This window comes from Elephas maximus, chromosome 1 (assembly GCF_024166365.1).
Source record: "Elephas maximus indicus isolate mEleMax1 chromosome 1, mEleMax1 primary haplotype, whole genome shotgun sequence".
Classification (NCBI taxonomy): domain Eukaryota; kingdom Metazoa; phylum Chordata; class Mammalia; order Proboscidea; family Elephantidae; genus Elephas; species Elephas maximus.
In genome coordinates, this window is record NC_064819.1 from 93,391,016 (window position 1) to 93,405,250 (window position 14,235).

Below are 14,235 nucleotides of genomic sequence, written 5' to 3' on the forward strand. Positions count from 1 at the left end.
GAAAAAGGCAGTGCGTCGTAGCGGGAATAAAAGTCTGACTGATCGAGAAAACAAAATATTAATTTTTAATAAAACCTTTTTGCTACAAAATCGCAATCTTGAAGTCGGAGTGGGGCTGGGCAGCTGTTCAGGCGGAGTGCAGCCCTGGGTCAGGGCAGGGCCAGGTCTCTCACTTCTTCCTCTTCTTGTCCCCTGGGGGCGCCTCGTTCTTCTTGCCCAAAATCTGCAGAAGGCCCTTGGACATGTAGTAGGGTCGGGCCAGAGAGCCGTCGTTCCGCTCCAGGTCTTCCACTGAACCGCAACGTAGACCGATTAGAGCGGACCCTCTAGTGGCCATCCCCACCCCATGGAAATCAGGGAATAGGAGACTGAGTAGCGAGTTCAGGCTTCACCACCACTGAGTGGGTTTTTGCTAAGGTACGTTTTGTAATCTTGGTTCCTTATCTGTAAAGTCAGATCAATAATACTATACTGTACTTCCTAGTGGAGCCCTGGTTGCAGAGTGGTTTAAGCATTTGACTGCTAACCAAAACGGTCGACAGTTCGAATTCACCAGGCACTCCTTAGAAACCCTAGAGGGCAGTTCCACTCGTCCTACAGGGTCGCTATGAGTCGGAATCTACCCCATGACAACGGGTTTGGTTTTTTGGTACTTCCTAGTGGGTTAGTGGTTTTTTTTTTAGTGGTGCAGTGGTCAAGCATTTGGCTGCTGCTAACCAAAAATTCGGCAGTTCGAATACACTAGCAGCTTCTTGGAAACCCTATAGGCAGTTCTCCTCTGTCCTTCAGAGTCGCTGTGAGATGGAATCTACTCACCGCAATGTGGTTTTTTTTTTTTTGGTACTTCCTAGAGTGATGATAAAGATTAATGGGGGAAATGAACGTCAGTTGCTCAGAGCCTGGTACATACCACACCCAACCCATACATACCAAGCCCTCAATAAATGAACACACCAAAAAACCAAGCCCACTGCCGGTGAATGGATTCCGACTCATGGTGACTCCATGTGTTACGGAGTAGAACTGAGCTCCATAGGGTTTTCTTGGCTGTACTTTTTGTGGGCAGTCCCTGTTTGGCACAGATGGTTAAGCGCTCAACTACTAGCCATGTGGTTGGCAGTTTGGACCCACCCAGGGCACCTAGGGAGACAAGCCTGGCAATCTGCTACTGAAAGGCACAGCCTTGAAAACCTTATGGTTCGACTCTGCACACATGGGGTTGTCATAAAGTGGAATCTACTCAATGGCAACTAACAATGACAACAATAATCTTTATGGAAGCAGATAGCCAGATCTTTCTTCCGTGGCACTGGTGGATGGGTTCAAACCACCAATCTTTCTGTTAGTAGTCTAATACAAACTGCCACCCAGGGACCTAAAGGCACACAATTGGGTAAGACATAACCCTCTCACTAGATCCACCAGTTAGATCTCTCTTGTTAACTTCCAGCCTAGTTTTCCTAGGAGAACACAGCAGGAGCATCTCTGGAATGCTATTTCCTGGGAGAGTTCACCAGCCTGGGGCTCACTCCCTCCTTTCTTCCCCAATCCCATGGACTGAGGATGTCAGAAGAGGCTCCTTCTGGCTCTTTTAACTGATGAGGTTGCAATTTGTAGAAGCACCAAGTCCCCGTAAAAGCCTGAGTAGTCCCACACCTTGAGGATGGGAGGAGGTGGTTGGGGTTTCACTCACAGAAACAGAGGAACAGTGTGTCCACACACATGCTAAAAACACTGAAGAAGCCACTGGCGATGACGTAGGCCCCCACGATGGAGGTCTGGAAGACACAAAGTCTATTGGGGCTGCTGGGTTTCTTGGGGGAGGTGAGGGGTGAGGCAGAGAGGGGAGTCACTCACCATGATGGGCAGCCAGTAATAGTTGAGATGGGGGTTCTCGAAGTCCTTACCCAGTCCGTGGATGCGACCAGAGAAAAAGAAGAAAGACAGGACCCCTGTGGGAGAGGCCTGGAGGTCAGTGCTGCTCCTCCAGAATCCCCACTTCAGCTGTCCAGCACCCTGCCCAGCACCCCTGTCCTCTGTTCCCAGAACCCCTGGCTCTGGCCCTCACCGACGCCTCCAACCACCAGCAGCTTCCCAAAGAACAGCAGCAGGTCCGTGACTTTATCCAGGACGACCACCCTGCACCGGGATTGGGGGAGGTTAGGGGTGAGAAGCCTGGCAGGAGGAGCAGAACCCACACCATAATTTGTGGGGCCCAGTGAAAAATGAAAATTATTCAGATTTCAAGATGCAAACAATGAGGTATTAAACTAAGCCCAGGGCCCTTCTAAGGAACACAGTTGAACACCCATGAGTCCGGCTTGGGTGGGAGAGCTGAGGAGGGGACCACATGAGGGTGGGGGGCAGCCTGACCTGAGGACGTTCCGCATGAGCAGCATGAAGGCATTTTTGGCCGAGACACAGAAATTCTTCCCATAGATGGCGATCTGGGGATGGCGGGAAGGTCAGGGTTACCTGAGGTAAGCCTGTCTGGGCTGGGGTCCGGGCCTAGGCCCAAGGGCACTGAACAAGGGGTTGCTCTCGCACTGTGGCTCACCATGATGTATGCATTGCGGTTCAGGAACTTGATAAACTTCTCCAGACACCAGAGGCAGCACTTGAAGCAACACATGATACAGCGGGCGATAGGGTTCTGGACTCCTGGGGGCAAGTGAGGCCCGTGTTTGGACACAAGTCTCTAACAGACCCTTCCTGAGGATCCAACTGCTCAGCCTAGCCTTCCCCAACTCACCCCTCAGTTTGTGGTCAATGTATTCCAGAACGACCCTGGCCAACTGCACGAGGGTCAGGATGAGGGCTCCGAAAGCCAAAGACCCAGTGTGGTAACTGCAGAGGGGTTGGGTGGTCACAGGCAGCCTTGGGATGCCCTGAGACCCCCACTTTTACAATTCCCAGGCCCCCTACCCCAGCCTTACTGGAGTGTACGGATGAAGGCAGCGCTCAGGGGGAAGGTGGGGATGTCCCGGGGTTTGTTGAAGGCCCAGTAGAAGGAGGCGAAGGCCCCAGCCAGGACGCACTGGCCCAGGGCCAGTACCCAGTTGAGAGTCCAGAAGAGCCCCAGGACTCCGTAGATTTGCAGGTTGAAGAGGGTACGCTGTACCAGGCCTGTGGACGAGTAGCCCTGGAAGACGCACGTCAGCCCTGGACATGAGGAGTTCACCTGCTGGGCCTGGGAAGACAGAGTAGCCTTCATAAATCTTGGTGCTGCCCACTCCCAGCCAGCTCCTGTCCCTCCCAGAGTAGAGGGAGGGAAGTAGCCTCTCTGAGCTAGGTGGGCCAAAAGTGTCCATCCCAGGGTTCAAACTGCCTATCGTCTGAGTGTAGTTAACTTCTTTCAGTCTCCTGATTGGCACAAGAGCTTCCAGGGCATCTGGGCAAAGGTGTAATGGTGCATATGAAGGCAGCGAGGCTAAGCAGCCTGGCACCAATGCTCCCCTCTGCCTTGCCCTCACTCAGCTGTCCCTTCCCAGAAGCCTTCAGAGACCTCTGGTCTGGGCTGGTTGTCCTGCCTCTGGACTCACAGTGTAGTCTCTGCAACTTCAACCGAAACACTTTCCAGCAAATTTGACCTGACTGGGTGTTAGATGACATTAAGAAATGATTGTTAATTTCGCTGTGTGATCATGGTATGAACCAGTTGCTATCTAGACGATTCCAACTCATGGTGACCCCATGTGTTTCAGAGTAGAACTGCTCCCTGGGGTTTTCAAAGGCTGTGATCTTTCAGAAATAAATTGCCAGGTCTTTCTTCTGAGATGCCTCTGGGTGGATTGAAACCACCAACCTTTCGGTTAGTAGCCAAGCACTTAATGCTTTAGTGGTTGTTTTTAAAATGTCCTTATCTGTTGAGATCCATCCTGATGTATTTATAGCAGAAATGGCATGATGTCCAGAATTTGCCTTAGAAAACTTCAGAAAAAAAAATTTGCAGGTGGGGAGTAGGGAGATAGAGGAAGCAAGAATGGCAGCAGTTGAGAGTCGTGGAATCTGGGTGATAGGTACAGGGATTCACCGTACTATTCTCTCTACTTTTGTGTGTATTGGAAAATTTCCATAACAAAAAGTCAAAGCACACAGAAAACAACCTTTTCCAGCAAATGGGACAAAAATCTCAGTATATGTTTAAAACTTTTAATAAGAAAATAAACAAACCACTTTCTACTTTGCATGTAAGCGTGGATTTGTATCCACTGCTGGATCATGAGTAAGTTGAAAGCAAGAACCAGGTCGTGTTGGACTTTGCGTACCCTGTGACTGGCACATAGTAGGTCCTCCATCAATGTAACTGAGCCTCCCTTTCCTTTTATGCAGAGTGGGAATGAGGCCTGCTGGCCCAGCCCATGGTGCCGGCTCAGAAGAGGCTCGGAAGACAGTAAGTTCCTATCAGGCCAGCGTTCCGGACGATGCCCTGGGCACTCACAGGGCAGCGTTTCTGGAAGCAGCTTCACCCCACGGAGTGCCCGTATGTCTATTGTCTAGGCCAGTGGGGACTGTGTTCCCAGGAAGAAAGATTTAAAAACAAACAAACCAACCTAACCACGAGTTATCAAACTCTTATCTGGTGCCAGGCATTGTACAAAACACTTTATGTGTCTAATGTGTCACTTCATTTTCTCAGCTGCCCAGTGGGACAGATATTATAACGATCTCCATTTTACAGATGAGTGGCCCGAGACTCAGAAGGCAGAGAAATGAGGTGGTCCTCAAGGTTAGGAATGTCCTGGGGAGGCGTGGAATAACTTCTGGTCTCCAGCTTCCCCAGGGCCTGGCCCTGCCCTTGGGCTCACCTTGCCTCCTCCCAGCTTCACTTCCCTTCTCTGCATAATGGGTGAGCTTGGGAGTACGAGATTAAGAGTCAGTGGCACTCCCTTTTTGGCTCTGCTGGGTGGGGGCGGCTGAGTGACCTAGAGTGGACCCCCTATCCTCTCTGGGCCTCAATCTCCTGTGTACAATGAGGGATTTGGACCAGTAGGTCCCCGTTATGAACTACACTGTGTCCCCAAAAAATACGTGTTGTAAATCCTAACTCCTATACTTGTGGGAAGGAGCCCTGGTGGCACAGTGGTTAAGTGCTTGGGTGCTAACCCAAAGGTGGGCAGTTCTGAACCCACCAGCTGCTCTTCGAGAGAAAGATGTGGCAGCCTACTTCCAGAAAGATTCCAAACCCAGCGCCATCGAGTCAATTCTGACTCATAGCGACCCTATAGGACAGAGTAGAACTGCCCCATAGAGTTTCCAAGGAGCGCCTGGCGGATTTGAACTGCTGACCCTTTGGTTTGTAGCCGTAGCACTTAACCAGGGTTTTCCTAATCCAGAAAGATTAAAGATTACAGCCTTGGAAACCCTATGGGGAGTTCGACTCTGGAGTCTGTTCTACTCCCGGGGTAGCTGAGTCAGAATTCACTTGACAGGATTCCTGTGGGTTATAATCCCATTTGGGAATGGGTTTTCTTTGTTATGTTAATGAGGCAGTATTAATGTAGGGTGTGTTTTACCTCAATCTGAGATATAAAAGAGCAGATTATGCAAGATGTAGAGATGTAGGAAGATAGCTGCCATGCCACTTGAAGATCACCAAGGAAGTGAGAAACAGAAGCTGAAAAAAGACCCCAGAGCCAACAGAGAAAGAAAGCCTTCCCCTTGAGCCAGCACCCTGAATCCAGACTCATAGCCTCCTAAACTGTGAGAAAATAAATTTCTGTTAAAGCCACCCACTGCCAGTATTTCTATTATAGTAGCACTAGATAACTAAGACAGTCTCTAACGTCCCCTCAGCCCTATAGGTGCCTCCTCCATGCCCATCCTATCACCTCTTACCATGGGGTCGCACGACTCATTCATTGGCACTTCCTTACAGGCAGGCGAGCTTGCATTGGGTGCCCACAAGACATACTGGGGTTGCCCCGACGTGGCCAAAAACCCAGAAGGGAGTCAAGGAAAGCATGGTCACAGGGGGTCTCCACAGGTCCCCTTCTCAGGGGCCCATTCCCAGGGCTGCCATGAGCTTGTACTGGTTGGTCTCTGCAAATCCAACCTGTTGCCATCAAGCTGATTCTGACTCATGATGACCTTGTGTGTTAGAGTAGAACTGCTTCATAGGGTTTTCTTTGCTGTAATCTTTATGGAAGCAGATTGCCAGGCCTTTCTTCCAAGGAACCACTGGGTGGGTTTGAACTACCAACTTTTAGGTTAACAGTTGAGTGCAAACCGTTTGTGCCACCCAGGGACCAAACGTTCCCTGCAAAAAGGGGGCTGAAATCAGCCTGTGCTCACTCTTTCTACTCTGTGCAGGTGCAGGGCTCCATCTGCCCAGTGCAAGGGAGCCTTCTTCCAATGCCACTAAGGATCTTCCCCCGCCCCCGAGGATCCCAGAAGGGCCCAGCGTGTGGACAAAGGATACAGGGCAGTCATGGCCCAGTAGGTAATGCAGATGAGCAGGAGGACAAAGGTGACCAGCGGGTAGAACATGGTAGACATCATGTGTCCTACAGCCCTGCAGGGAGATAAGAATGCTCAACAGCACAGCCCTGGCCTCCAGCAAGGGCCCCACTCTGCCCTCACCAGGCCATCCCACTCCCCTCAGGCTGAAGCAACCATGGCAGCGACTTTGTGTTTCATATCTGTATTCCTGGCACCTGTGCAGGGCTGAGCACACAGTAGGTGCTCACTGGATGAACTGAATTGGATAAATCAGGTTCAAGGGACCCTTAGAGGAGACCAGAGTCATAGGGAAGCCACCTGGGGCAGCTTCCAGGAGAGAAAAGGAAGAACATCCCCAGACAGTTCTGTACGTTCTCTTGACAGATGTGACAGGTCCTGGTTGGGAGCAAGCTGCTGCTTTTCCTCCCTGACTGGATTCCTCCCCATCCCGCCCATCAACCACCACTCCACGATGACAACTACCACTACCACTAACCCTTTTAGAGGGCTTACACTGTGCCAGGCACTGGTCTTGACATTTGACAGACACTGCCTCATTGTATCATCAAGACAGCCCTATAAGGCAGGAACTACTGTTACCCCCATTTTATAGATAGGTAAAATGAGACCCAGAGAGGCTAACTGGCATAGCGATGTTAACTTCTGCGCAGTTCTGCCCTTCTCCTCCAGGGCTCCTTGACATCTTGCCAACTCCCCTATCCAGGCCCGAACCCCTCCTCCCAGGCCCATTTCCCTCCAGACAGGCTCTGACTTGCTGGCCTCCTTCAGGAGAGCGATGGCGATTCGAATCCGTTGCCGCAGAAAGAGGAGCATCAGCAGCAGTATGCCTTCAAGCGCGGCCAGCACGATCACTGCAGGAAAACAGGGGCAGTGGAGCCTGGGTCAAGGTCCAGGCCCAGGCCCAGGGTGGCCCAGGGTGGCAGCCGGTGGCTGGGTGTGAGTGGGACACTCACAGGCAGCTAGCCAGGTCTCCTGCACACTGCCGTAGACGCTGAGGTTGGTGAAGTCTTTCTGGGTGATGGAGGCACCCTGGTCCCGTAGCATTCGGTACTCCTCCCAGCAGTGGTAGATGCCATATGCCAGCACGCCCAGCACCCCCAGGATCAGCACCAGCACCAGGGGCCCGGCCACCAGGCGCAGAAGCAGGATAAACAGCAGGCTCAGGACCAGAGCCACAAAGAGGGCACTGAAGGCAGGGTGAGGTAGGCAAGGGTCACTTTTGCTTCCCCAAATCTTTCCCTTTTCAGAGGTCCCCAAATGCCTTTCCTTATACCCCTAGTGCCCCAGATTAGACATTTCCCTTCCAAATCCCGTTGGGCTTGGGGTCCATCCTGAGCTCTGGCTCCTCCTCTCCTGTCCAAAATCTTTGTCTGTTTCAATCATTGAGCTAGGGGATAGAGGATCAGGGAGAAGAGAAAGACAGGAGAATGGGGGACTCCAGTGACTCACACAAGAATCCAATACCAGGATTGGGCAAAATCTTCAAAGATCTTAATGCTGATGTCTCTGGCATTGAGGGTGTCAAGAAGACCGCTGTTGGGAAGAGGCAGTGTCAGATGGAGTCCCGGGGAGGAAGGGAAGGAAGGGGTGTGGGGTAGAGATGTGTGGCACCGGAATGCATACCTGATCCCCTGGGAGATGTTGCCAGTGATCCCAGGGAGGTCAGGTGGTGTATTGTTGGACCATGGCAAACAGCGCCCCAGAGCTGCAGAGAGAGAACAGAATTGCCAAGTGGGAGGGCCCAGGGCTCAGCCCCCACCCCGGTGCACAGAGTCCTCAGGGGAGCGAGGAATGATGGGCTCTGCTTCATGACTGGGAGGGGTGGGGGAGGCTGCTCTTGATGCCATAGCCACACAGGAGCACCTGTCCTGCCTCCCTGTCCTGCCAAGCCCAATCCACTTTTCCTTCACTGTCTCAACATGCCCCTTCATACCTCCACCTCTCCCAGCCCCCAGCCGCTGGCTGCCTCTGTTCAGACCTTCATCCCCTCTGGCCTGGACTCTTAGAGCCCCTGCCCCCACAACCGGAGCCAGTCTTCAATCCAACCTCCTCCTGAGTGCCAGGGGGACCACACCAAAGCACAGCCCTGTCACTCCTGGACTCTAGGTTACTCTGCTGCTCAGACATCTCCAGAGGCTCTGTCCTGGAGACTGTCCACACTCCCTGGCCAGGCTTCAAGGCTCAGCTCACTCTCCTGTCACCTCTATGCCTTTGCTCCTGCTGTATCCCCCTCTCTGAGTGCTCTCTTCTCCAGAAATACCACCCATCACTCCCTGTCCAGCTAGCTCCATCCCCCCTCCTCCAGGAAGCCTTCTTACCCCTCCTCCATTTCCTGGGGCACCTGGTCTGTGCCTACAGAGTCATTTATCACAACATCTTTGTCTAGCAGATTGGTTTTGTCATCTACATTCTGAAGATGAGGAAACGAGGCTCAGAGAAGTCGAGTAACTGGCCCAAGATCACATAGCTAGAAAGTGCTGGAATTCAAATCCAGATCTATCTATCTGACTCTGAAGCGTTCATTTAAGACACGACTAAGAACTGAATATATTTTCTCATGTTTTAATTTAAAAACTTTTTTTTCTGTTAAAAAATAACATTTCCTGTTGGAAAGAAGAGTATACAGGGGAAAAAAAAAAAATCAAATGTGATCCTACTACCAGCCACACTCACTTGTAACATTTCGATGAATATCTTTCTAATTTTTTTTCCATACACACATATACAAGTGTATGTGTGTGTTGATTCACCCATGTATGTTTTCATAGGATCCTCTCTTTGTGAACATCTCTGATCTCTCTGCCTAGAATGTAGCTCCAGGCAGGGAGCAGTTTTCATCTTCCCTGCAACACTCCCCAGTGCCTGGCACATAGTATCCAAACCAAGCCAGCTGCCGTTGAGTCAATTCCGACTTGTGGTGACCCCATCTGTCGCAGAGTAGAACTGAGCTTCATAGGGTTTTCATGGCTGTGGCCTTTCCAAAGCAGAGTGCCAGGCCTTTCTTCTGAGATGCATCTGGGTGGGTTTGATTCACCAACCCTTAGGTTAGTAGTCAAGTGCAAACCCTTCATGCCATCCAGGGACTCCTTGGCACACAGTAGGTGCCTAGTAAACACTGGTGATCTGACTGCAGTGTTGTGCAGCAGAGAGAAATGGAGTCCTGGTGCAAATTCCACTTTTGCCACTAAACTGTGTGACTTCACCCTCCCTGGCCCTGGTTTCCTCATTTGAAAACAATAAAAATATTGGACTAGATGATGCCCAAGGAAGGAATTCATGCTGTGTCTCACCTGGGCTGGAGGGGAGGAGGAAACTGGGGCAGAGCTCTTCTTGCAGGCTTTGGAGCACGGACTGAGAGGGAGGGAGAGAGGCAGACAGACACACAGACACAGAGCAGGATAAAAGATCAAAGATGTCGGGGCAGCAGAAGGAAGAGTGAGGTCCTCCCACCTCGGGCTCGGCCTACCCTGCCTTTCACAGGAGAGCCACCCTGGGGGTCCTCCATCCTCCTGCCTCTGCCCCTGATAACCCTTCTCGACATTGAGGGCAGCACTCACCATATTCCTAGGCACCCCTGGCAGACAAAAGCTTCTATTTGAAGCGTAGAAGACCTCATCGACTGTCTGGAAGAACTGGTCTCCTACCACGGTCCATGAGGACTTTGGGCAGGAGGACACACATACCTGGGAGCAGACAGGGTGCTAAGGGGCTGACACCCAGGATCTCGGAAGAGATCTGGGGCAGAGGCAGGACCCAGGCTCTGACCTGGGGAGTGGGGCACCGCAGGCCATTTGTGGCAGCTGTGATGAGGTTGGTAGTCAGGATGCAGCTGAAGATGTTGAAGTACAGTAGATACGGTTTGTCCCTGTGGGAGGGGAGGGCATGGTGCATTAGGGCCTGGTCAGGCCTGGGGCCGCAGGGACTGACTACCGGGGCCTTGCCTTGGTGGTACAGAGGGCCCAGCATGGCCTGGACACATTACACCCCTCCTGGCCTCAGGAAGCTCAGTCCAGCTGTGGAGGTAGGGGAGACACCCAGATCTCCCAGAGTAATTCAGCATCACAACAGCTATGAATTCTGGAGCCAAGTCACCACTCACCAGCTGTATGACCTTGGGGGCAAGTCACTTGACCTCTCATTATCTCAGTCCATCATGTGTAATAGCACCTACCTCATCTGGTTTAAATGAGTTAGTGTGTGTAAAGTACACTGCCTGCCTAGAATACAGCAAGTACTATATAAGTGTTAGAGGTTTTATTAATCTATTGAACTGACCATTTCCTGTATGCCGGGAACTGACAACATCACGTCTAGAATCATCCTTGTGTTTCAGATAAGGAAATCAAAGCTCAGAGAGGTTAAGTAACTTACACAAGGCCATATAACCAAGAACATAGCCTCTTTGGGATTTGAGCAATCTGGGATTTGGGATTTGGTCTCCAAACTCTCAAATCCATGCACTTAACCATGACTCTCTAAACCAGTTGCTGGCAAGTCGACTTCCACCTGTGGCAACCCCGTCTGGGTAGAGTAAAACTGCTCCATAAGGTTTTCAAAGCTGTGACTTTCAGAAGCAGATTGCCAGGCCTGTCTTCCAAGGGGACTCTGGATGGGTTTGAACTGGCAACCTTTTGGCTAGTAGTTGAGTGCTTGCTTAATCATTTGTACCACCAAGGGACTCCCCATGAGTGTGTACTGCCTCCTATTTCTAGCATGGATGGGTCTGAAGCCTAAGAGGTGGGTGGGGGGTTTCCTGCCCATTTTCCCCCTTACCTCCCTCCTGTCCCACCTTCTTCATACTCACTTGTTCTCCCCCAGCCCACAGTAGGCCCCGGTAGAGTTCCTGGGGTAGAGGACTTGCCGGGGGTCTCCATACACCCAGGCTGGAGACAGAAACCCACAGATGAATCACTAGAGGATGGGCACTTGGGTGGGGGAGCAGCTATGGGTGTGGCCCCTCCCTGGGTTACTGCCCCAACTCTGGGCAGCTGGAAACTCACCCACAATCCCCACCACGATGTAACCCAAAATGAAGAGCAGGAAGAGGGTACAGCAGATGACATCTGTGCAGCCCCTGGGAGAGAAATGGGAGCCTGAGTTGGGGAAATAGGGGTGGGGCGTCTGGGGGGTCAAGATTGGAGAGTTGGGGGATGCTGAACTGGAGAGTGGGGATCAGGATTTTTTTTTTTAAGAAAGCTTTTTGGGGCGTGGTTCAATTTTTGCTACAGTATAACACGGAAAAGTACACAACACAGAAGTACTCGGCTTGATGAATTTTCACAGAGTGCACATGCCAGAATATCACCAGCCCCTGGGAGCCCCCCAGGAGCCCCTCCAGAGCGCTGTCCCAGACACAACAATCTCCCCTAAAGCACCACTCTCCTTACCTTTTCTTTCCTACAAGTTCCTTACCACTATTTCAGCAAATACAATGCAAAAAACCAGACTGGTCCCTTCCTCACCCACGGGGTGCCCAGAACTCACCTGTTCTTGATGGGGCCTCGGAAGGAGGGGTCATATTTGACCGGTTTTCCTGAGGGAAATGGGGAGGAGTGTGGAGAATGAGGCACTGAGAAGACTCTATCTTCCTACTTCCTGGCCCTCCTGAATTCTTTCTGAACCCAGGAGTTTGGGGGGTACAGGCGGGGGCAGGGCTGGCCCTGGAAGAAGGGGAATTGGAGAGTAGGAAAAGTAGGACCAAAGCCTGGTCAGCAGTTCAGCAGCTCAGCCGGCCATGAACTCCACCCAGGCAGCCTTGGCAGGTGGGGGAAGGGGAGCCTTCATGGGCCGCTTCCGGCTCACACCTCGAGGCCGTCAGCCTGGCAAATGGCCTTTATCCCTTGCCCCCACCCTGGTCTGTTTCTCCTAAGTCTCCCTTTAGCTGGGATGTGGGACTCTGTCAGCCATCTCAGTGGTTCTCACACCCCCATCCACAACCCTCTCCCTTCCCCATACCCCACCCAAAAAACCCAGGCACCACATAAATCTGAGCCCCTCTGGGAGGTCACAGCTCCTCCCCACATCTGCCCCAGGTCCTCCTTCTACCCTCTGGCCCCAGGCCATGAGGAAAGAAATTGGAGCCAAGTGGCTTTAACCCCTGCAGGCCCAGTGGGTGGGGGGGGCCCCTTGCAGACCCCAGTCCCTAAGGGACCTCAGTCCCCAGGCCACCACTGGGCTCCAACTAGAAGTCATGGTGACACCCGAGCCCAGCCCCTGAGATGGTGGAAGCGTGCTGTTCCCAGTCCTCCCTGAGTACACATGGGAGGAGGTGGGGCCAGATAGCCAGGGTCCCCAGGGTAGTGAGGAATGAGGGCTGGGCAGAGGCTGGGAAGGGGTGGGATCCGTTCTCCTCAGGTGCTCTGGACTATGTCCTACCAAGGCTGATGGACATGAGGTCAATGATTGACTCAAAGCTGAACCAGGAAGTCTACTACGGACTCTTCACCAACCCTTTCCCTAGCCCCCTACGAATCCAAGCCCCACCTCGAGGGAGGTCCCTCCCTCAGGGTTGCTTCCCCTCCAGATCAGGAGCCCACACTCCCGAGCACTGAGCCCTCGAGACCTTGTAGGCAGGCCCTAGCCCTTACTGCTCACAGGGTTCCCTGAGGTAGGTCCCCAGTTTCTTCTCCCCTCAGACCCCCAGTGCCTATTTCTCAGGATGCCTGGAACAGGCTCCCAGCCTTTATTCCTCAGACTTTGAAGACAGACCCTGCTTCCCCATTCTGGCCCAGGTCTTCCCACCCCCAAAAAAGTCTTACCCTTCACGAAATAAACAAACCAAAAAAAAAAAAAAAAAAAATCCACTGCTGTTGAGTTGGTTCCGACTCATAGCGATCCTACAGGACAGAGTAGAACTGCCCCATACAGTTTCCAAGGAGCCACTGGTGGATTCAAATTGCCATCCTTTTGGTTAGCAGCTGAATGCTTAACCACTGTGCCACCAGGGCTCTTACCCTTCACAAGTACCCCAGAATCCCTGCTCAGGAGGGACAGAACAGGTTCTGAGACAGGTTTTTACTCTTTGCTCCTTTCAGAGACCCTGGAGGAAGGGGCCCAGCCCCCTTTCTGCAAAGACCCACAGCCCAAACTCCTCAGAGACTCCAAACAGAGCCCCCCACTCTACCCGGGCCCCTACCACTACTTAGCATTCCTTACAGAGATCCCTGCAGGCAAGCCCCCAGCCTGCTTGGTCCAGTCCCCAACCCCTCACAGAAAGCTCAGCAGGCAGGTCTCCAGCACCTTTCCCCTTAGGGACCTATAGTCCAGGCTGAAACTCTTCATAGGGACCCAGCCCCAGGCTCCCCTCTCAAAGGCTCCACAGCACATTGCACTCCCAGCCCCTGAGCTCCATCCCTGGCTCTGGGCCCCAACTCTGCCTCCTTTTAGCCAGGCTTTGTTTCCCGGACCCTCTCTTCAGGGACCCAGAGTCAAGGCCTGAAATTCTTCATCCTCCTCCCAGGAACCCCAACCCCAACTTGTCACGGAAAGCCGGGCTCCAGCTTCCCTCCCCAAAGGCACTAGCAAGGGCTTCCAGCCCCAGAGCCTCACACCCCCTCCATCGGTGGTTGTTTCCCAGGCCCTCCCCTCAGGGACCCAGAGCTCTCCTCAGCTCCTCTCCCTGAGAGCAGCTCAGCCACAACTCCCCAGAGTGGCCCAGGCCTGGTTCTCCCTTCCCTCTGCAGGGTCTCAGCTTCCACCCCCAGCCTCACCGTTGGCCTCCTCCTTGTTCCGCTGCCCCATGACTCAGTCTCCAGAGTGACTGGAGCCAGGGAG

General features: G+C 52.6%; 1 protein-coding gene and 1 long non-coding RNA gene across 2 annotated transcripts; one reads left to right on the plus strand and one right to left on the minus strand.

Moving 5' to 3' along the window:
* Positions 1-55: 55 nt before the first annotated feature.
* SLC44A4 (solute carrier family 44 member 4) lies at positions 56-14,205 on the minus strand. Its single transcript, XM_049889131.1, has 21 exons — positions 14,172-14,205; positions 11,947-11,995; positions 11,463-11,536; positions 11,267-11,345; positions 10,228-10,327; positions 10,020-10,145; positions 9,753-9,813; positions 8,086-8,167; positions 7,912-7,995; positions 7,416-7,648; positions 7,214-7,313; positions 6,420-6,514; positions 5,839-5,939; positions 2,937-3,190; positions 2,753-2,847; positions 2,558-2,661; positions 2,374-2,447; positions 2,069-2,139; positions 1,858-1,952; positions 1,694-1,778; positions 56-291 (listed from the first exon to the last, which is right to left on the minus strand). Exons 1-21 carry the CDS (start codon positions 14,200-14,202, stop codon positions 170-172), a joined length of 2,115 nt encoding a protein of 704 aa, XP_049745088.1. The 5' UTR covers positions 14,203-14,205; the 3' UTR covers positions 56-169.
* LOC126078546 (uncharacterized) lies at positions 330-7,556 on the plus strand. Its single transcript, XR_007518076.1, has 3 exons — positions 330-417; positions 4,333-4,393; positions 6,313-7,556. It is a non-coding gene; the product is annotated as an uncharacterized LOC126078546 (long non-coding RNA).
* Positions 14,206-14,235: the final 30 nt, after the last annotated feature.

Bases quoted from the DNA above. Each gene is read 5' to 3' on its own strand.
- SLC44A4 (XM_049889131.1), bottom strand. From the start codon at position 14,202: ATGGGGCAGCGGAACAAGGAGGAGGCCAACG. The intron at 11,996-14,171 runs GTGAGGCTGGGG...CATTTCCCTCAG, and splicing joins GAACAAGGAGGAGGCCAACG to GAAAACCGGTCAAATATGAC. The intron at 3,191-5,838 runs GTAAGAGGTGAT...CTGTCTTCCCAG, and splicing joins ATGAGTCGTGCGACCCCATG to GCCCAGCAGGTGAACTCCTC.